Below are 21,949 nucleotides of genomic sequence, written 5' to 3'. Positions count from 1 at the left end.
AATCAAGGCAGGGAAAATGAGTACATCTGTGAGGATGAGTATAAATTCCTACATAATAATAACCCCATAACCCCTGCAATATATGGATTACCTAAAATCCATAAGAGCACATCTAATCCCCCAATGAGGCCTATCGTGAGCAGCTTAGGGTCCCTATTGGAACCTTTGAGCAAGTACGCGGATTTCTTCCTACGCCCATTGGTACAGGCCCAAAAATCGTACCTCAAGGATACAGCCCACACCATCTCAATCTTTGAGGGACTTTGCTTCGACAAGGTGACACAGTTTCTGGTCACCTTGGATATCGAAGCATTATATACAAACATCCCACAGGATGATACGATTACTGTCATATCCTCCATTTTAGAACAAACCGATTTACATGGTGGCAATATAGGATTTATCATGGGATGTGTTGAGCTAGTCCTAAAAAACAATATTTTTTTGTTTAAGGAAAGCCTATACAAGCAGGTCAAGGGGACCAGTATGGGGGCCACTTGTGCCCCCAGCCTGGCCTGCCTCTACGTTGCAAATTTTGAAGAGAGACATATATACAACGAGATGGCACCCTATTATGAGAACATAACCTATTGGCACCGTTTCATAGACAATATCATCTTCGTGTGGAACGATGGTCAGGGAAGATTTGGCCTCCTTCCTGGAGTGGCTAAATTTGGGGGATAAAAACCTCAAGTCACCGCCCACTATAGTGATAGTAGTGTGGACTTTCTGGATATAAAAATAAAAGAAGGAGAAGGCAAATTAAATGTAGAACTTTTTACAAAACCGACAGACAAAAACAGTCTGTTGGAATATCAGAGTAATCACCCACGTTCCCAAAAGGATAATATTCCTTTTGGAGAATTTTTAAGACTCAGGAGAAATTGCACAAACCTAGAAGATTTTTATTTTCATGCAGACATAATGGAGAAGAAATTGCATAAAAGAGGATATCCCAAAAAACTGGTGAAACAATCTCTAAAAAGAGCCAGGTTTTATAATAGAGATGCTTTGCTAGATACCAATAGATAAAAAACAAACAAAATAGACAACAGAATAGTTTTTGTCAGTCAATATTCGGGCTTAAGCAATAGGATTAAAAATATTGTTAACCGAAACTGGAAAATCCTAAATGTTATGTTATGTTATGTTTGGGTCTCTTTTATAGCGCACGGCTACCCCGAGGGGTGTCCTGGAGCAAATTAGAGACACCAATGCCCAAGCCCCTTTTCTCTTTCAGACGGAATAAGACTCTGCGGACTGCCTTGGTACATACGTACAACAGTCAAGTTACCACAACCCAATCCACCCTCACTGGAGAGAGGCGGGCTGTGGGAAACTTCAGTTGCGGGTCTTGCTCAATCTGTCCAAACTGCATGGAAAGCAAGACCTTGAATTTCAATGGCAAAACTATGACCCCGAAAAACCTGACAAATTGCAGAAGCAAGAGTGTAATCTACCTCATAATCTGCCCATGCGGACTGGGTTATGTGGGTGAGACAGGGAGAGAACTGCGTATAAGAGTACAAGAACATAGATCTGCTATTAAAAATAAAAAGGAGAATGCCCCTCTCACTGAGCACTTTGTAACAAGTAACCATGACTGTAATCAATTCTCATGGTTCATTCTAGAGAAAGTGAGTATAAGCAGAAGGGGTGGCAATCTAGAAGCCCTGAGAAAGAAACGCGAACAATGTTTCATATGCCACCTTGATACTATCAAGAGAGTCCTGAACTCCAGGGAGGACTGGATGTCTATAGTAACCAATAACTAGCTGCAATATACCAATCCCTGCTGTCGGCACCCTCAGAGATACCAGATTAAATCTAATGCAAAACAATTTCATTAAGTAATGGATAATACGAAATGAGAGGTCATACTAACACTCAAATATCAAATAAAATGACTCTGGATAGCGCAACAGAAGTGCTAGGGCAGGTCCAATAGAAAAGATTAGAGTGATGGATAATATGAAATGAGAGGCCATACTAACACTCAAATATCAAATAAAATGACTCTGGATAGCACAATAAAAGTACTAGGGTAGGTCCAATAGAAAAGATTACAAAAGACAACAACTGGCAATACCCTTCCACCAAACATTTAATTCTGTACAGAATCATCTATGGTACAAGAGAACTGTACTCCTGCGTTTTATTAATGCGCGACGGTATACACTCTCCCAAAATCTAGTGGCTTATAAACTTCAGCATTACGAAGTTAAAATAGAAAAAGTCAATTTAGAAACAGCAAAGCTTGAAAAATCATAACCGGTATACACACATATAACTAGAGGTATATAAAATATAATAAAGAACAAATAAGATGCGTGCTGGTTGTCTATGACCTTAGACATAAGTCAGTATGACCGCGAAACTAGAAATAAGGGGTCGTCCATTGAAATAGATTGGGGATAGACTAATGCAATGCTTGGCATTTGAAGCAAGAGAAATACATAAACGAAGACGAGGCTAGACACTCGCTTTACGGCGTTCCAAATTACGGATGCGTCCCATGTAAAACATTGGAGCGAGACATGATTGGCAGTTACCCTCAATAGGGAGGCTTGAACCGCATGATCCAAAACGAGGCTTGAACTACGCGACGTCGGAGACATAGAAAAAAATGAGGAAACAACAGCGAGACGGTAAAAGCATTAGAATCAGCTGTAAGGAATTATAATACAGCCAATGAGTGAGTGCCGTACAAGTTTAAATAGGGACACAATCGGCATGGGTTTGATTCATTTTTTTCACCGAAGCCGAGCCGCCAGAGCTGAACCGCAAGCAAGAGAAGGGAGTGGAACGCTGATGCACACAAGATAGCCGGTAAGATTAGCTGCCTCCCCGCTCCAAGCTATGATAACACATGTGGGACATTTGAGAACTAAACCCCCCCCCTTTTCTTTACTATTAAACCCTAGGGCAAGACAAAGGCCAATAAAGCCTGCCGATATCACCTTAAGAAACCGGATATCGATACCACTACCCATCAGGAGGTCTACTCACTTTTTATAAGGTAAGAAGTAGAGTAGAGAACAGTCAATCCGTAAGGCAGACCCCATACAAACAATACTGCTGACAATAGATCTCGATATATATTACAGAAACAAACAGGGAGGTTTTTATCAACAGGAGCTATCCAGATCAAAGAACTAGAGTTCGTCAGAGAAGATACCCACTAGGAGGATCATATCAATACTAGTGGTAAGGAGCAATGCCCACTTTTTTTTTTTTAAAAAGGTGCAATTTTGGAAAAGGATGGCGCTTAAATAATACAATACATAATATATGTTTTAGGAAAAGCAGCCTGTGAAATAAACTAAGCGTAAGGAAAGGCGGATTCGAGGAACCCCGTTCATTAAAATATGGTACTTGCCTATCTAATATATTGAAACCCCGCAACGCCTGCTCAATACCTATAACAATTCCAGAGAACTAAAACGCCCTATTTTCGCCCTTAAGATTGCCGCCTCGTTAGAGGAACCAAATGTCCGGAGCGTCGAGAAAACACCCTTCTAGAATGTTAACTGTCATGTGAAAAGGTAAACAATAGAAGAAACCTGTTTTGTGATTCAGTTTAAAATGGTATTCGAGACACTTAAAGAAACAAAAGAAATGTGGATTAAACACGAAATGCCCCCCTTGCACGATATAGCACCAGAATAACTTCTGGGTGGGATCTTTGGAGTGAAAGAATAATAAGAAAGGTCTTTTACATAAGAGCAAAAGAAAACAGACGAGGATAATACTGACCCATCCAGTCACCCCAATACAAAGTGTTTATCTAAAATGTAACAAATCCTTTTTAGGCGCCTTATAATATAAACATGATCCCGATGTTCATAATTTAATAGCATATCATTTGTTCCCAGGTATATATTGGACAGTGGCAACCATCCAGTGCCCAGAATATAGGAGAGACTAATTACGAAGTCTTAAAACAGATGGCAGTATATCACTAAATAGCCATCGAAACGCGTCGACGCAGGAAAATACACAATCGAGAGAACCTATCTGACCTGGAAGTCTAGAAGATATTGGGCCTAGGTTTAGATTCTAAATAAGCAGGTTCTCAGAGGTGTAACTTTGATGACTAAAAGCTGATGACTTTTGTTTGTCTCTCCCCCAATGTGTTTTTTTACTCTGTCTATAATTGAATGTAATTTAGTGTAAAAAGTTTACAATTGTTTTTTTAATTTCTTTTTATGTATTAAATTGTGCCATTGAATTGTTTTTAAAACTGTACTGTAACCATGTTATCCATTTGAATGTTCTTTGTGACCATGATTTACTAGCTTCATATGTTTTAATCAAATGTGTATCTGTGCATAAACACTTGCTCCCCCTTTTTTAAAAAAAATAAAATTTTGTAATCTTTCAAGAGAAGTGTGGATAGTTTTGGAACCCATACAGTTCACTGTTTATATAAGAACGTATGTGCATGAGTATGAGAATACTAGTACGCTAGCCAAGGGATAGTCTCTGTTATACTACAGGTATAATGTAGCGCAGGGCTTTACAACGTGACGCATCTCCCTACGTGCGTCACTTTGTAAATATGTTGCAACGTGGCGCATTGTTTACGATGACGCTGCGTCACAGAAGTGACGCGATGGCGACATGAAGTTGTCGCACAGGGCTTTCAAATCTGCCCCTGTATTCTTAGCATAAAAGGCAAACATCATGCAACTTTTTCTGTTTGTAAACAAGTGCTGACCAATTGCAAACCAGAGAGGCCTGCACTATCTACTACAGGTAGGCATTCTCTGCATTTTGGGAAGGATTATCACGTGAAGTAATAAATTCCTCTCCGGTACTTTTTCTTCTCCACTATTTCCGCCAGAAAGTTTCTTCGCAGATTGTGTCAACCCTCAATGAAATCCTGCTTTTCCATCTTAGTCATAAAGACTGCGTTCTTTTTCGGTAAAATATTTTCTTAAATACATTCCTTAACTGAATGCGTTGATCACCTCTCCACACAATTCTCTGTGAAGCTGGACAACTTAATTAAAAAAGATTTCAAACTCACAATCTGTGAAATTCTCTTAGCATTTGAATGTAATTGCGCCTATGGACTAGCAGACCTTGCGTCGAGGTTACTTGACTGCTACTGCTCCTGAAACGGCCTTCCTCATATCCTTGACCTTCCATGACTCTTTACTTTCTGTCCATTCTGTACCAATTTATAGATTCCAGACTAATTTTTTTTAGTTCCGAATTGTTACAGTTTCTTGGAGACGACACACAGTGACAAGCCAGTCAGTTTTCCTTTTTTTTATTTCAGTGTTACTGGATGCTAGAAAAAGACGATGAGTCGTTAAAGTGGGTGACCCAGGCAGTGTATATGCCAGGAATCTCTGAAGAGGTACAGTACTTGTAAACAACACATAAAAAAAATGTTGCTACAAATTGTGTGTACTAACATTATTGCTTAATAAAACATAGTAATCTCAAGGACGCCATGTTTATATATCTATATAGCAACCTGCTCTAAAAAATTCATCCACCAGCCCAGACAAGCACCACTACAACTCAGACTGATCAAATATATGTGTCCTTAATTATTTTATAATAAATAATATATGAAACAGGATTAAGCTCCAGAAGGAAGCTTTAGAATGAATGTGAGTTTCTTTACTCACACACCACAAGCAAAATAATGTTTTGTTTTTGTGCTTGTGCAAAATTATCGTACCCCTTCTGTTCTATGCTGCTCAAGTTGAAAGGGTATTTTTCTCTTCACTGCACTAAATTACCTGCAACTGAAATTATGAGGTAAACATTTCCTCCAGAATGACGTTTCTAAGGTTTTGGTTTTCGCTCTTAAGTGATTCTAAATGTCACATAAACTAAAAACTACAAATGTTTCAAATGAAAGTATTGTGCTTACCGAGGTGTTGCAATAAAGGGGGTCCTAGGGCCCGATGTAGGTAAATGGGTTTTTCCGATTTCAAAATACCGAGGCGGGCCGAATTGGTATTCTGAAATCGGAAAACGAGATGTAGGAAAAAAAAACGAAAAAATACCGATTCGTTCGTCATCGGTATTGTGATTCGATACGTACCGAATCGGCACGGACCGAATCGGAATGTACCGAATCGGCTACCACCGATTCGGAAATTGCCGAATCGGCAAATACCGAATCGGCAATTACCGATTCGGATGTCGGAATACACACCCATGGCCAAAATGCCCATAGGAATGCATTGAACAATCCAAATCGGCAAAACCTGATTCGGTAAAATCCGAATCGGTAAAATCCGAATCGGTAAAATCCGAAACAGCCAATGAGGTGGATCCACCCTCCCCCACCCCAGCACGGAGTGGCTACCCAGGCAGGTGCAGCTCATTAAGAAGTTTCTGGAGAGGCAGCCTGAGCTGAACATTCACAGTGAGCAGCAGTGGGAGCAGGAGCTAGAGCACTGTGATAGCAAGATGGCAAGCAGCAGTGAGAGCCAGAAGGCTGGCCACAAAAGAAAGCCCAAGTTTAGCACCATGGAGCTGCAGGTGTTGGTGGAGTAGGTGGTGAGGGTGCACAGGCAGCTCTTTGGGAGGCTGTCCCTCACTGTGCCGGACAGCACGAAGAGGAGGCTCTGGAGCGAGATAGCTGAGAAGGTCAAGTCAGTAGGTGTCACCCCCAGGACCCTTGATGACCTAAAAAAACGATTTTACGACATCCGCAGCCTGACGAAACGCACGATGGCTGAGCTGCAGAGGCAAGCCGGACTGACTGGTGGAGGCAGGAACCCGGCGCCACCCCTCACTGAGCTGGAGGAACTGGTGTCCAGCATCATCGAGAGGGAGTGTGTGACAGGAATCGGGACCCTGGATAGCTCAGCCAGAGCTACAGCTACAGGTAAGAAGCATGCGCAACATGACACACCCTACCAGACACCTCCCCTTTAGACACAATGCACAGCCAAACCCCAGCCCAGTACTGTAACCAACATACAAGAGAAAAGCATCATGGTAAATGTAGTCAGCAGAAGTTGGCAAAATATGGCAGTGCAGAACCACAATATAGAAAACAGTGGAACACATTCAAAGGATATGCAAGGACATGTGTAATGCTTTAATTGTAGTGACTGTAATACATCGGCACTCAATTCACAAATGCTTCTTTATACCTAGGGGCACCATCAGGCGGAGGACCACAAGCTACTGAGGCACCAGCACCAGCACCAACTTCCAGTGCGGTGGCAGGGCCTAGCACAAGTCAGGCTGCCCTGGAGGAGGAGGAGGAGGAGGACAACACCATTGGCCAGGGAAATGAGGGAGACCTGCTAATTGACTACGCATTCCTTCACTCCCCACAAATGTCTGGCACACCCCCATTGCTGTTCTCCCCTGAGAACTCTCCTACAACGGCCCACCCTGCATCTACCACATCTCCTGCCAGGAGTATGGTTGTGGCTCCACTCAACCCTATCCAGGGAGCAGCGGGTCAGGCCCCAGCCACCACCACAACAACACCAGTGGCACCCCAGCCCACACAGCAGGGCGGCAGCAGCAGTTCCCGGAGGCGTGCCATTTCCAGCACTGCACCGCCGGCACGGGAGGGCAGCGTCTTCCAGGGGCTTGAAGGCAGCATGGTCAAAATCCAGCGCATGCAGGCAAAGTCCATCATGGCCTGCCAGCGCCAGCTCCGCCAGCACAACCTGCAGATGGGCGAGATGGTGCAAGGGTTCAAGGCTTTTGTTGACACAAACAAGGAAGTTGCTGCAGGTCTTGGCAGGCTGACCACAGCCATCACACAGCTATGCGGAAGACTTGACGAGCACGAGCAATCGGGTAGGCGGGATGCCCGCATGCACAACCGATCTATTAGCTGCCTTGCTGCTGCAACCGCGCAACTGTGCCAACGTGGGGCTAATATGGAGGCAAGCTTGACACAAAACACCGCTGAGGTCACCAGGGGAATGGCCCGCATAACAACAGCCATGGAGGCAATGATCATTTCCAACACTGCGGCCAATCCAGCCCTGGACCTGGGGGAGGCTGGGGACAGCAGCAACCGCAGCAGCCCGGCCAGCGCTGTGTCGGAGCCGCGCAGGAGCACCAGGCGCTCTGCAGAAGCCGCAGGACATGCGGAAGGGGGTGAGGCACACCCCAGTGGGGCTGCCAAGTGCCCCAAAAAGTAGGCTTGCCAGGGCGGGTGAGGCAACCCGGACCTTTGACATTTGTTTTCTTTACTTTGACATTTTATTTTGTTGCACATCAGTGCAGTAACGGTGTTGCAACATTATTAAAATTTGCTTTTCCCCACAACCATTTACCTGTCTGTGCATCTGTACTCACTCAGAAATAGTTTTCTGTAAACTCCTCACGTCTGTATCTGCCATCACTTGGCGTAGACACCCCAGCAGGTTGTGTTAGTGGCACAGCATCGTCGTCGTCATGGTCCTCATAGTCAGACAACTCCACCTCAGTGCCCTTCTTCACCGCAAGGTTGTGCAACATTGCACAGACAGCTATGATCTTGCAGCAGGTGATGGGGGTATACTGCCTTGCACCTCCACTCTTGTGCAGGCATCTGAATCTACTTTTCCAGATGCCAAAGGTCTGTTCAACTACATTCCTTGTGCCTTTGTGGGCCCGGTTATACCTCCTTTGGCTGGGTGTGGAGGGGTTGAGGTAGGGGGTGAGTATGAAAGAGCGGAGGCATATGCACTGTCGCCTGGAAGGAAAAGGGGTAACATTACTCACATGCATACATGTATTACACTTAGCTACTTTGTGTAATGGGGGTCTGATGATGTGTCTCACCTAGGAGGTATCCTTCACCAAATTCGCCAGCCATCAGCCGTGCATAGATGCCGCTCTGTTGAAAAATGTAGGAGTCGTGGGTACTCCCTGGGAATTTTGCTACCAGGTCTGTGATGGTGCACTTTGCATTGCAGATCACCTGAACGTTGATGGTGTGCGTAGACCTCCGATTGCGGTATATGTATTTGTGTGTCAGCTGGGGGGCAAATCGGTATGTGCGTGCCATCTATGCAGCCAATGATTTGGGGAAATTGTGCCATCTGGTAGAAGTCAGCTTTAGTTTGTAGCAGTTCTGCGTGGGTTGCAGGGAAAGAGATGTATTGGTCCATCCTGTGTATCATGGCGTCAAGGAATGTGTGGAAGAACCTTGACAGGCTGCTCTGGGTCACCCCTCCTACCGCTGCAACTCCACTTTGATAGCTGCCAGACGCAAGCAGGTGTAAGCTGCATAGCACCTGGACGTGCGCTGGGATGGCGTGTGCCCTTGGGGTGGGGTGGTCCAACAGTGGTTTGAGGTCCCTGATGAGCTCCAGAATGGTGTCTGAGTCCAGCCTGTACCTCTGTAGGATCTCTGCCTCTGTGAGCATGAACAGGGTGATCCTCTGTCTGTAGACCTGTTCCTCTCTTTGCCATTCCCTCTGTCGTTCCTGCTGTAGCCATAGCCGCCTTGCAATGACATAAAAAGCTGCCATCCTGCAAGTTGCAATGCATTTTGGGTCTATTTTTATGGGTTGGAGTTGGTTACCACCTGATTGTAATCCATGGTAAATACCGAGTGAATAATACCGATTTAGAGCCAAAATCGGTATTTCTGTGCTTCCCTACATCTCCCTATCTGTCCGAATCGGGGACTTTCCCAATCGGTGATTCTACCGATTCGGTAGGTTATCCGATTCGGCTTATTTCCGAATCGCTGTCTCTAACGAATCGGTACATGGTCCGAATTGGATATTTTCCGATGCGGTGTCACTACCGATTCGGTACATGGACCGATTCGGATATTTTCCGATTCGGTGTCACTACCGATTCGGTACATGGACCGATTCGGATATTTTCCGATTCGGTGTCACTACCGAATCGATACATGGACCGATTCGGTATTTTAATCCGAATCGGTGTGTTACCGATTCGTTACATTTCCGAATTTCGGTATGTACGTATCGGATTCTTTTCGATTCGGTAGTCATTCCGATTCGGTATTTGTACCGATTCGGACGTTTTTCTTTGCCCTACATCTCGATGGCAGTATACCGATCGGTAAGGGCCCAAAATCTGTATTTTCGGCCGTTACCGATCGGTAACCACCTACCTACATCGGGCCCATAATGCCTTTAAGGCAGGCAGAGAGTTCTAGATTGATGCATTGAATATGTGTGAAGAATAATGTTTAGCACCTTCATTTAATTCAGTTTGGTACTAGTTATGATGGCTGAGTTATCTATTATGCTAATGACAATTCTAATTTGTATGATTATATTAAATTATCACTTAACAAACATGAATTATTATATAATAGCAAAGGTTGTGTGTATATTGATTCTGACAGTTTAAAAGGGAAGGAATAGGGCTAAACTGACCTGTGTCTACCAACATATTTTGGGGAGACGTTTCCCTGGGCAAAGCAATGGTCTCACCCACGTATAGTGGCATACTTCATCATCATGCTTTATACACCATGACCACAATTTATGTCTGGGTTGGCTCTACCACTTACTGTAAGAACAGTGCTTTTTTTCTTTGTGGTATTCAGTTCCGAGTTCTGTAGGTTAAAACATTCTAGGGCTGTCCACTCTAAGGGGTCCATTAGGATGGTGGGCAGACTTAGTCCGCCCGCCATCCCATAGGTAATCAGGACCGCCCGCCATAAGGGCGGGGGTCCCGCGGGGTGGTATTAGGATGTGTCCGCCACTGTGGCGGGCACATTTTGTATTTTTAGCATTGTGGCGGGCGGTACTCTCAGCACTGCCCGACACAATGCTAAAAATGCACTTTTACATTTGCATAAACAAAGCGGCCGGCACCACGCAATGCCTACCGCTTTGTTTGCCCGTGTGCACCCCCACCTCTCCTTCACTTTGGGGGCGTGAAGACCGCATGCCTTTCCGTAGCAAATGCATCTCCCTAAGCCCCTTGTAATATGGTGGTGGTATCTAATAGACACCGCCACCATATTAATCCTTTTCCGCCCCGGCCGCAAGGCGACCGGGGCGGAAAAGCGGCAGACGGTGTTTCTGTCTGCCGAGGTCCCCACGCCATACTAATATGGCGGGGGAGAATTTGAATGCGGATGTCGGGCGGATTGCCCCCGCCAGGCTGGCGGTAGCCACCGCCAGCCTGGCGGGGGCAATCCGCCCGACAACCTAATGGGCCCCTAAGTATTCATTTGGAGATATTCCGACTGGATGAAAACAAATCTGAGTAACTTATTTTGGACTTGCTTGGTGTGAAATGATGGAATAATATTTGAAGTGGATGTTAGTCCTCCTCAAGTAGTAATGGCATTATTCTTTTCAGTTAGGTTGAATTAATTAAAACATGAGCTCAACTCTTAGTAGCAGTAGAACAGAGCAGGCAGGCTTAACTTAGGAGAAATGTGTAAAAATCAATCAATCAATCAATCAGAGTACTTGTGGAGCACGCTACATACCCGTGAGGGTCTCAAGGCACTGGGGGGAGGGGGTGCTGCTACTGCTCGAAGAGCCAGGTCTTGAGGAGTCTTCTGAACGCGAGTAGGTCTTGGGTCTGCCGTATGTGGGTAGGGAGGGTGTTCCAGGTCTTGGCGGCAAGGTGGAAAAAGGATTTGCCGCCGGAGGTTGTTCGTTGGATGCGGGTGACAGTGGCGAGGGCGAGGCTGGCGGAACGGAGCTGGCGGGTGGGGGTGTGGAAGCTGAGTCTGCTGTTAAGGTAGGCTGGTCCGGCGTCGTGGAGTGCTTTGTGTGCGTGGGTGAGGAGCTTGAAGGTGATCCTCTTGTTGACGGGAGCCACTGTAGGTCTCTCAGGTGGGGGGTGATGTGGCTGCGGCGGGGGACGTTGACGATCAGTCTGGCGGAGGCGTTTTGGATGCGATGTAGTCGTTTTAGGTGTTTGGCTAGGATTCCTGCGTAGAGTGCGTTGCCGTACTCCAGTCTGCTGCTGACGAGGGTCTGTGTCACTGTTCTTCTTGTTTCGGTCGGGATTCACTTGTAGATCCTGCGGAGCATGCAGAGGGTGTTGTAGCAGGAGGAGGAGATGGCGCTGACCTGCTTAGCCATGGAGAGGGAGGAGTCGAGGATGAATCCTAGGTTGCGTGCATGGTCGGTTGGTGTTGGTGCAGTTCCCAGTGTGGTCAGCCACCAGGAGTCATCCTAGGCTGAGGGGGTGGGTCCGAGGATGAGTATCTCTGTCTTGTCCGAGTTCAGCTTTAGACGGCTGCCCCTCATCCAGTCGGCGACTGCCTTCATTCCCTCGTGGAGGTTGGTTTTAGCGGTGTGAGGGTCCTTGGTGAGGGAGAGGAAGAGCTGGGTGTCGTCGGTGTAGGAGATGATGTTGAGGTCGTGCTGGCGGGCCACTTATGCGAGGGGGGCCATGTAGACGTTGAACAGCGTCGGGCTGAGGGATGAGCCCTGTGGGACGCCGCAGATGATGTCGGTGGCTTCGGAACGGAAGGGTGGGATGCGAACGCTCTGCCGGAGAGGAAGGATGTGGTCCAGTCAAGGGCCTTCTCTTGGATTTCAGCTTCTAGGAGGCGAGTCTTTAGAGTGCAGTAGCAGACCGTGTTGAAGGTGGCCGACAGGTCCAGGAGGATGAGGGCTGTTGTTTCGCCACTGTCCAGTTGGCGCCTGATGTCGCCAGTGGCTGCAATGAGGGCTGTCTCTGTGCTGTGGTTTCGTCTGAATCCGGACTGGGATGGGTCCAGGATGTTGTTGTCTTCCAGGTGGCGGGTCAGTTGTCCGTTGACGATTTTCTCGATGACCTTTGCAGGGAACGGGAGCATGGAGATGGTCCGGAAGTTCTTGAGGTCCTTGGGGTCCACTTTGGGCTTCTTGAGGAGGGGGTTGATTTCGGCGTGCTTCCAACTTTCCGGGAATGTTGCTGTTTCGAAGGAGATGTTGATGATGTTCCATAGTTGGGGTGCGATGGCTGCGTCTGCTTTGTTGAATGTGTGGTGTGGGCACGGGTCTGACAGAGATCCTGAGTGGATGGAGTTCATGACCTTGCGTGTCTCGTCGTCGTTGACGTTGGACCAGGAGGTAGGCGGTTGGCGCTGGTGGTGTTGACAGGGGAAGTGGAGTCTGGCGTGGTTGGGGAGGTGGTGGTGTTGAAGCTGTCGTGGATGTCAGCAACCTCGCGGTGGAAGTAGATGGCTAGTGAGTCACCCAGTTCTTGTGAGGGCGGGATGTTGTTGGCGTTGGCGCTGGGGTTGGAGAGTTCTTTTATGATGCTGAAGAGCTCTTTGCTGTCGTGACGGTTGTTATCCAAGCGGTTTTTGAAGGCGGATCTCTTGGCTACTCTGATGAGATGGAGGTGTCTACGGGTGGCGTCCTTGTGGGCTGCGTGGTTGTCCGGTGTGCGTTCATGGAGTCATATTTTCTCCAATTTCCAGCATGCACGTTTGGAGGTCTGGAGCTCGTCGTTGAACCAGGGGGCTCTCTTGCTGGCGTGGTTGTTGAATGGTTTCTTGTGCCGGTCGAGGGTGTTGGCACAGTCATCGATCCACTGTTTGAGGTTGCGGGCTGCGGCGTATGGGTTGGTGGGCTCAGTGGGTGGGTTCTTGGCGAGGGAGGAGATTAGCTGGTCTTCGGTGACTTTGCTCCAGCAGCGGCGAGGCAGCTGTTGGGTGCGCTGGTGCGTGGTTGGTTTCTTGAAAGTGAAATCAGCGGTGGTCGGTCCAGTGGAGTTCGGTGGTGTGGTCGAAGGCGACGTGGGAGCCTGTGGAGAAGATGGGGTCCAGCGTGTGACCGGCGGCGTAGGTGGGTGTGGTGACGAGCTGTCTGAGCCCGATGTTAGCGAGGTTGTAGATGAGGGTGGTGGAGTTGGTGTTGTTGTTGTTCTCGAGGTTGGAAGTTCAGGTCCCCGAGGAGGATGTAGTCCGCGGAGGCAAGTGTTTGGTTCCAGGGGTTCTGGCGCTGGGCGCGGTCCAGGCACGGACAGGCGCAGAGGGGCTTGCCTCTGGCACACCTCCAGCACGCCAGCGGTACGGCCGCATAGCGGCCGGCATTTGAGGCTGGGAGGGAGGAGCAGCTGGGACGCAGGAGCGGGCTGGCGAATGAAAGGCAAGGGGGCGTGGCATTTTTGGGAGCGGCGGCCGGAGCGGGCAGCGGGGTACAGAGGGAAAAAGGGGGGGTTGGGGGAGAAGAGGGCGCGAGGGCAAAGCAAGGGAAAAAAAGGAAAAATCACCAGGCCAGAGTCAGCAGTGGAGTGCAATCAAGGGGCACAGAGCTAGGGAATGCACAGAGACAGCAGCAGGATCGAACTTGCAGGATGAGCGTCAGCGAGGGGGGGAAGGCACTCTTACACAGGAGGAGCTGTGCGGCGTCGGGAGCAACCTGGCCTGCAAAACATTTATCATTGCCAAAAAAAGTTGAAAGTAAAACATAGAAAACACAACACAATAAAAATCCCACTTAAATGTCTTAATATAAGAACATTTTAATGAACAAATAACAAATAGACACAAAAACAACAAGAGTCTGATGAAGGGAACCAGAGATTTAATTTTTCATAGTTTTAGATGTTTCTAGCTCCAAGAAGTGCAAGGTACTGGCAGCGGTTATCTGATCGTTCTAAATCAGGTCAAAGTCAAAAGTTAAGGCTGACTGCAATGGAGCGCTGGTCCGGTACAGGGACCAGGTTTGACCCATGAGGAAAGTTTAGCTTCTGACTTAGTCGTTTTTTTCGAGAAAAGTCCCAGTTGACAAGGTTAGTGGCAGGTCAAGGTGCCAGCTGGAGCCAAAGAGGGGCTGTCAGCATACCACCAGTACAAATGCGAGACCACAGTTGGGGGTATATTCACAAGGAAGTTTGACAGGGTTTTCTCTGTCATGGACAGGAATTGCCTGGATTTTACTGATGAACAAATAGCACTTCTTCTCTCTGGCCCTTCACTCTTGCCCGATGCCCCATTAACCACTAACTGTACAGCTAGGGAAGAGTGGGAGAAATTATCGAACACAAAAAAGCATCAGATCCACATTGCCCTCCATGGGGCACTTATGACCGAATATCTTCGGGCAGGAGCGGCCCCTCCAAGTCTATTGGTGAGAATCGAACCCAAGATATTTTTGGAGGACAAACAGTTCCAGGTAGATTCTAGCTATATAGCGAACAAATGTACCCGGGACTGGTTGGTTTTAATTATCAATACTACCAAGAGACTGAGTGAGGAATTACTAGCAGAAATCCTAGAGTTGGAAGAAACCATTAAAAGGGACAACACTATTTTGAATGCTAAGGAGCAATTAGCAAGAATCCAGGGTGATTTACTAGATTACAAGACCTATATGGTAAATAAAAAAATTAAAGGTTTGACAAGGAACCTGGAGCGTTTTACACATGAGTGGGCGTACCCATATGTAGAGGATAAATGCTACCAGACAACGATAGAACAGTCTCACTATCAGAATCAACAGAGGGGTGGTCGTAGACAAACCAGACAAACCCCTGCAAATTGGACATTTGACAATACAAGCAGTGAAGAGGAAGGGTTAGGAGAACAACAACCATCGACATCAAATCATAATAGAGTCGGTGTCACACTAGAAACGAGACCCAACGAGGACCTTGGGGCCCTATTGAGGCCTTTTTTAGGCCAAACCCACAGGGGCAACCAGGGAGGAGTGGGCCCGGCTCAGAGAGGCAGAGGCAGGGGCAGGGCCAACCATACCAACATGGCAGACACTCTCTCTCCGCATCACGCGCAGTCGAGGCAGAACACATCAGTGATGCATTCTGGTGCTGAGACGCTAGATGTTCAACCCCACACTAATGACATTTTGGTCAATTTGTCCAGTTATACATTGTCTCAGGATGAATCTAGAGTACTAAACAAGGGTTTGGGCTTTGTGGCGATGCCACGCCATGATATTTTTAATTGCCGGTTATCGATTTTTGAAATGATAAGAAAAATAAAAATTAAAAAAAAAAATTTGTGGGAAGGATGAGGAACCACAATCTGTCTTTTCGACCAATCTACGCCGTCCATCAAGTTTTTGTCCAACTGCTTCATCAGTGGGCCCTGAGGTTGCTGTATTCGAACGGCTGGTATTACAAGATATAGAGGCCCTGGAACAGACACATGATCATGCCCGTCCAAATAATATGAGCAAAAATGATTGGTCAGCGTTAAATCTATACAGGACAATAAACTCATTACAATTAAACAAGCTGACAAGGGCGGTCCGGTAGTAGTACTCAACACCAGTGACTACGAGGCAGAGGTGCTCAGGTTATTGGAGTGCCGCACTAATTACCATCTTTTGATGCGAGACCCCACACCAGATTTACAATGTACCATCAAGGCCCTGGTGGTGGATGCGCTGGAGAAAAAATGGATTACCAACTAGGCGACTGATTTTTAGGAATCAGAAACCTAGAATATCAGCATTTTACATCTTGCCGAAGATTCACAAGCCCCTGCGCCCACCTCCAGGCCGCCCGATTGTTTCTGGCATCCAATCAGTATTGGAGCCCTTGTCCCAATTTTCAGACTTCTTTCTGAGGGAATCTGTCATCACGCAGCCCTCTTTCATACAGGATACAACTGATATATTGAACATCTTAAAAACACTGTTGTTCAATCCACGTAACCAGTTTTTGGTTACGATCGATATTGAATCGCTATGCACCAGCATACCCCAAGACGCCACGCTGGTGGCAGCAGCGCGGGCACTTGGGGTATTGGAGTGGTTCTATGACACCCCCCAATCTTTTGTCCTGAAGTGTATTGAGTTAGCTCTTACAGAGAATTTTTTTGAATACCAGAACCAACTGTACCTCCAGGTAGGGCCGGCGCTGGGTATGGGCAGCATGGGCAGCTGCCCAGGGCCTTGCAATCAGCCCTTCAGCATGGGGCCACGCACTGGTGATGTGTCCTGTCGGTGCCCTGGCGATCCATTTCAAAGAAAGGTGTCACCTTTCTTTGAAATGGAGGGCCCCCCCTCCCTGGGCCTCTCAGGATGGTATCTGGACACATAAGGGAGGGAGACGCTCCCTTCAATTGAAAGGAGACCCATTCACAGACACTGTGGGAGGCCCATTGTCCATCTTTTTGGCGCTCCCATAGTTTTAACTTTTAGCCCACAAGCAATTCTCACACCGATCGGACTGAAGGCAAGAAATGCTTGTGGGCTCAAAGTTAAAATTGTGGGGGGCGACAAAATGCTGGACAATAGGCCTCCCACAGTGTCTGTGAATGGTGTCCTTGCAAGGGGCCACTTATCTACATTAGAGGGGCCTCGCACATTCCCTTTTAGCCCAGGGCCTCGCAAATCCTAGAACCGGCCCTGCCTCCAGGTGTCTGGTACTTCAATGGGGGCCACATTAGCTCCAAGTCTGGCCTGCATTTGAGGAAAATGTCATCCAGCACATCTTTAATCCCTTCAAAGAGAATGTTTCTCTTTGGAGGAAATATATAGATGATGTGCTCTGCATCTGGACTGGCTCAGAGGACCTGCTGGCCTCATTCTTTATGTGGCTTAACCAGGCTGATGAATGCTTGCTTTTCACTTGGTCCTATAGCAGGACGTCTGCTGTTTATCTGAATGTGGACATCACAGCCACGGGTCAGGGCTTAGTTACCAATGTTCACCAGAAGCCTAGTGATAGGAATTCACTGTTACACTACCGCTCCTTTCATCCCAGGTCCTTTCGGGATAATCTTCTGGTCGGTCAGTTTTTGCGGTACAAGTCCAACTGCTCCACGACCGAGAAGTTTATGGAACAATCAGACAAGTTGGTGGTCAAAATGAAAGGAAAGGGGTACCCTTTTAAGACCATTAGGCAAGCACCAAAACGAGCTCTGAACACTCCCCGCGATGCTCTTTTAGAGAGAAATATGAAAGCGAAAACTGATTGTCTACCAGTGGTTACCACATTTGATCCCTTATCGACCAAGGTTAGGCAGATAGGTAGGAAACACTGGTGTATCCTGGACACCAGTACCTACAAGATGCCACCCCTGCTCTTTGCGATTAAGAGGGCCCCTATCTTGAAAGACAAATTGGTACACAGTTGTACTCAAACAACGTCATAACTTCCTAATCTCCCCTCTGGTCATTACCCTTTTGGAGGATGTAGTCTGTGGACTAACAAAAGCGACTAAAAGCGTAACTTTGGAAGGTGGAAATGAGTGGTACCTTAACAGTTTCAGCAATTACAACACCAATAATGTCATCTACAGATTGACGTACAACTGTGGATTGCATTATATTGGTCTTACGTCCAGGAAGGATAAGATCCGGATACAGGAACACCTTAGTATTTTGAAGGCTAAGAAATTAACCACACGACTGGTTCAGCACTTTCAAGATAAACAGCATGACCCCAGGGACCTGAGGTGGACTGTTCTTGAAAGGCCCATAACATTGAATCCATCCTGGCCAAAAAGGAGGCGAAGTGGATCTTGTCCGAGAAAGCAGATAAGCTCGGATTGAATGACACCATTGAATGGAGTAAATGTACGAGACCGTAGTTGCGTCTAATGGTCTGCATGTTAACTATCTTGATTCCAGCACGATGCCTTTGATTTCCCTGATCGTACATGACAGTATATAACCACTCAGGCCGGGTGGTCTCTGGCCCGTTGAGTACTACACTGCGCACATTGAAATATGGTGACTAAAATGACACTGATGGTGAAATAAATACTATGCACATGATGGCGGAGGGAGTTGGTATCATCATCTCCATGAAGTCTGCACGTGTTCATTATAGTTCATTGCCTCAATCTGATGGGCCTGCATTGTAATAAACAGTTGGTTAACAATTATTTTAAAACTGTGTATACGTTGATTATTCTTGGAGCTACTAAGTGCAGTTAATCACATACTCCGCGCAGGGTTCTTAATTGTTTTGCTAAGTACATATATATGAACAGCAACAATATTAAAAGCCAGTATTTGTAACCTGTTTCAAGATGGCCGACGGGTTTTAATTCTTTTAAACTGTTCCAAGATGGCCGCCAAGTTGGGGACATCTCGCGAGAATCACGCTACCGACGTGGTTTGCACAGAGAAGGAGCAGGCATTTAGACATGCTTTGGACTATTCCTGTGTTTCACCTAATTGAGGACCGGAGGTGTCCGGTAGCGGTAAGCGCTTTGCTCGAGTGAGTGTTGGGTGCGCTGAAAATGGCCATTGCTTGGAGTTGCTAACACCGCTTTTATTTTAGTTGGGCTTGAATGCGGGGTGTTTTCCGTACAAATAGCCAGACTTTTGGTTAACTAACTATGGCACGGTATCGGAGATGGTTCCGACTATGATGGCTGGCAATGTTGCACATTCGGTGCATGATTATAAATGTAAGGTGCCCTCGCTTATCATTTTAAATTGGATCCGATTGAGGAGAGTAGTCTGCAGAATGCAGACAGACTTTGAATAACACAGGGTAATAGATGGCGGCGCAGCACCCGTATTTGCATTACAATACTAATGGCTATGAGTGTGCTACATCCTGCCCAAGATTTTAAGCGCGTGATGCGGCTAGGGGAATGCAGAGCTGCACATGTTGGCAATGTTGGATTTTATATACTGTTGAAACATGACTGTTCAAAAATTCTATGCAGGTGATAGGACCTGTGGGCAATCACTGCAGGGAAATGCGATCCATTGACGTGTGATGTATCCCTTTTTAATGGTTGCAGGTATGCAATATGGACGCAACCAGATGGTACGGGAATTACACGGTCTTATGAGTGAAGACTGAGTAAGTCTCTGTTGAGAAGTGTGTGTTCACAGTTGGCGCTTTTCTCTCCTTTTCTTGTATTTTATACCATCATAGGATTGATGTGAACCTCCCAGGAAGTATTGATTTGGAACCCCAGTAGCCCTGACGAAGTTGCCCGAACTGTCCCTTGGCAACGAAACATGTTGGCTCACAATAACTGATCATGGTTTGAAGGGAACCATTTTTAATTTGGAAAGCTAGCGGCATCGAATAAAGTTAACTCAAGCTAGTTAGCTTTACCAACTTTTAGAAGTGAGGATTGTCTGTCCATATACTCACGGGGTCCATAGGGCATGCATGTCAATAGCATGTATAGATATTGCATTCACATTTAGGTTTTTATATTGATTTTGATTTCATGGGCTTGAGCTTTTGTTAATAACACACACACACGTTTTTTCTTTTTTTCGCAGAGAGAAAGTAACCAATGATAAAAGTGGACCTGCTGACGAGTACCAGCCTAGTAAGAGGAAGGGGTCCCAGTAGCATAGGAACATTAACCACAAAGATAAAAATTAATCAAACAAACATACATTTGGTCCACATTGTTTTATTCACAATGGGAGTGTATATTGGATATACAGTATTTCAGAGTAATACATCAGTGGTTTTCACAGTGCCCCAAAACAATGGAAGGGGGGAGGGTGGTGTGATAGTGTGAGGAAACAGTGAAAGAAAGAAAGAAGATTCTTAGGTGACAGTAAAATCAACAATTATGACTCATTTGTCAAAGTTACAGACTATGTACAAGGAACAGGACCGACAGGTTCATGCCAATATTTCAGACAAAAAATCATACTCCAAGAGTTCAATGAATGAAAACAATAGGGTGTGGAGTTGATAGTCAAAGGCAATTGGTTGTCAACGTTTCGACCCTCATACGTGCAGATAGTGGTACTAATCTTGCCTTGGGGTCTTCATCAGGACTGGAAGGTTGGGGACACGTAACCACAGACGTGGTATAGACAGGACCCGATGTTGTATAGGTTCAGGGTCGATATTGAGGAAGGATCGTAGTTTATAACAAACATTGATTATAGTTGTTCAGAAGTCGTTTGAGGTCCTGGATACCATCGATAATATAAAATCCAAACGCCGTAGAGAGAACACGTCCGGCGGGAATCGTGTTCCGTAGCAGTCAGGTTGGGATACTATTCTTGATGTGTCAGTCACGGAATTAATCCCGTTCCGATCTCTGCTCCAAGTCGCAACCCTGACGAAGTTGCCCGAACTGTCCCTTGGCAACGAAACATGTTGGCTCACAATAATTGATCATGGTTTGAAGGGAACCATTTTTAATTTGGAAAGCTAGCGGCATCGAATAAAGTTAACTCAAGCTAGTTAGCTTTACCAACTTTTAGAGGTGAGGATTGTCTGTCCATATACTCACGGGGTCCATAGGGCATGCATGTCAATAGCATGTATAGATATTGCATTCACATTTAGGTTTTTATATTGATTTTGATTTCATGGGCTTGAGCTTTTGTTAATAACACACACACACGTTTTTTCTTTTTTCGCAGAGAGAAAGTAACCGATGATAAAAGTGGACCTGCTGACAAGTACCAGCCAGCGGTCCCCTTGGTGTTGCTACCGTGAGGTGCTGTCTCCCTGCTCCGCACTTTTTTCATTTATATTTGGGTGGATCTATGATGGTATAGCGTTTGAATTAAGATACACCACAACACAGCGACCTAGATAAGTCTGGGAGGGAGTTGAAAAGTTGTAGGTGACCCAAAAAAAGCAGCAGAACAGCAGCGGGCCTTTAGATGCCGCACCTTAGTCCCAGTTCAATGAATAAGTAGGAAAGTTTCGTGCACACAACCCCTGCGTCAGCTGCTGAGTGACGCAACAGAGCTTCAGATCACTTGGATATTTGAAAGTTTGGTTGGGGGTGCACGTAGTCAGAAAAGAGTCCAAGAAAAGTAATATTTATGTGCAAAAAGTCTCTTGTTTATTCAAATTCTTTTGTTTTTCAAAGAGTTCCACATTTGTTAACATACATCAGCCAACGCGTTTCTCTCCCTCACTGGGAGCTTCCTCAGGGCAATTGAATTTATGACGAGCCTTCAAAGTTGAAAGTGCTTGTAATGGATTAGAAATCTAGGCGGACATTTCTTTGCCCTGGTATGGGTAGATGTCACCAGCCAAGGTCCTTGGCTCAGCATTTTACTATTGCCTTTTAAACTGTGCAGGGATATGTATATCTTCTCAGGCAGCAGTTCTTCAATTCCTTTTGTTCAAAGTCAGTCTTCTATGA

General features: G+C 46.3%; 1 protein-coding gene across 1 annotated transcript in view; it reads left to right on the top strand.

Moving 5' to 3' along the window:
• Window positions 1–21,949, top strand: part of LOC147690382 (uncharacterized) — a 2,590,730-nt gene that overhangs the window by 2,369,421 nt on the left and 199,360 nt on the right. Inside the window, exon 38 of the mRNA XM_086936677.1 lies at window positions 5,288–5,368. Coding sequence (XP_086792803.1) covers window positions 5,288–5,368 — 81 coding nt within the window. The remainder of the gene's footprint in view (window positions 1–5,287; window positions 5,369–21,949) is intronic.

This window comes from Lissotriton vulgaris, chromosome 9 (assembly GCF_964263255.1).
Source record: "Lissotriton vulgaris chromosome 9, aLisVul1.2, whole genome shotgun sequence".
Lineage (NCBI taxonomy): Eukaryota > Metazoa > Chordata > Amphibia > Caudata > Salamandridae > Lissotriton > Lissotriton vulgaris.
The sequence above is the reverse complement of the archived record's forward strand: the minus strand, read 5'-3'. Positions and strand labels throughout refer to the sequence as shown.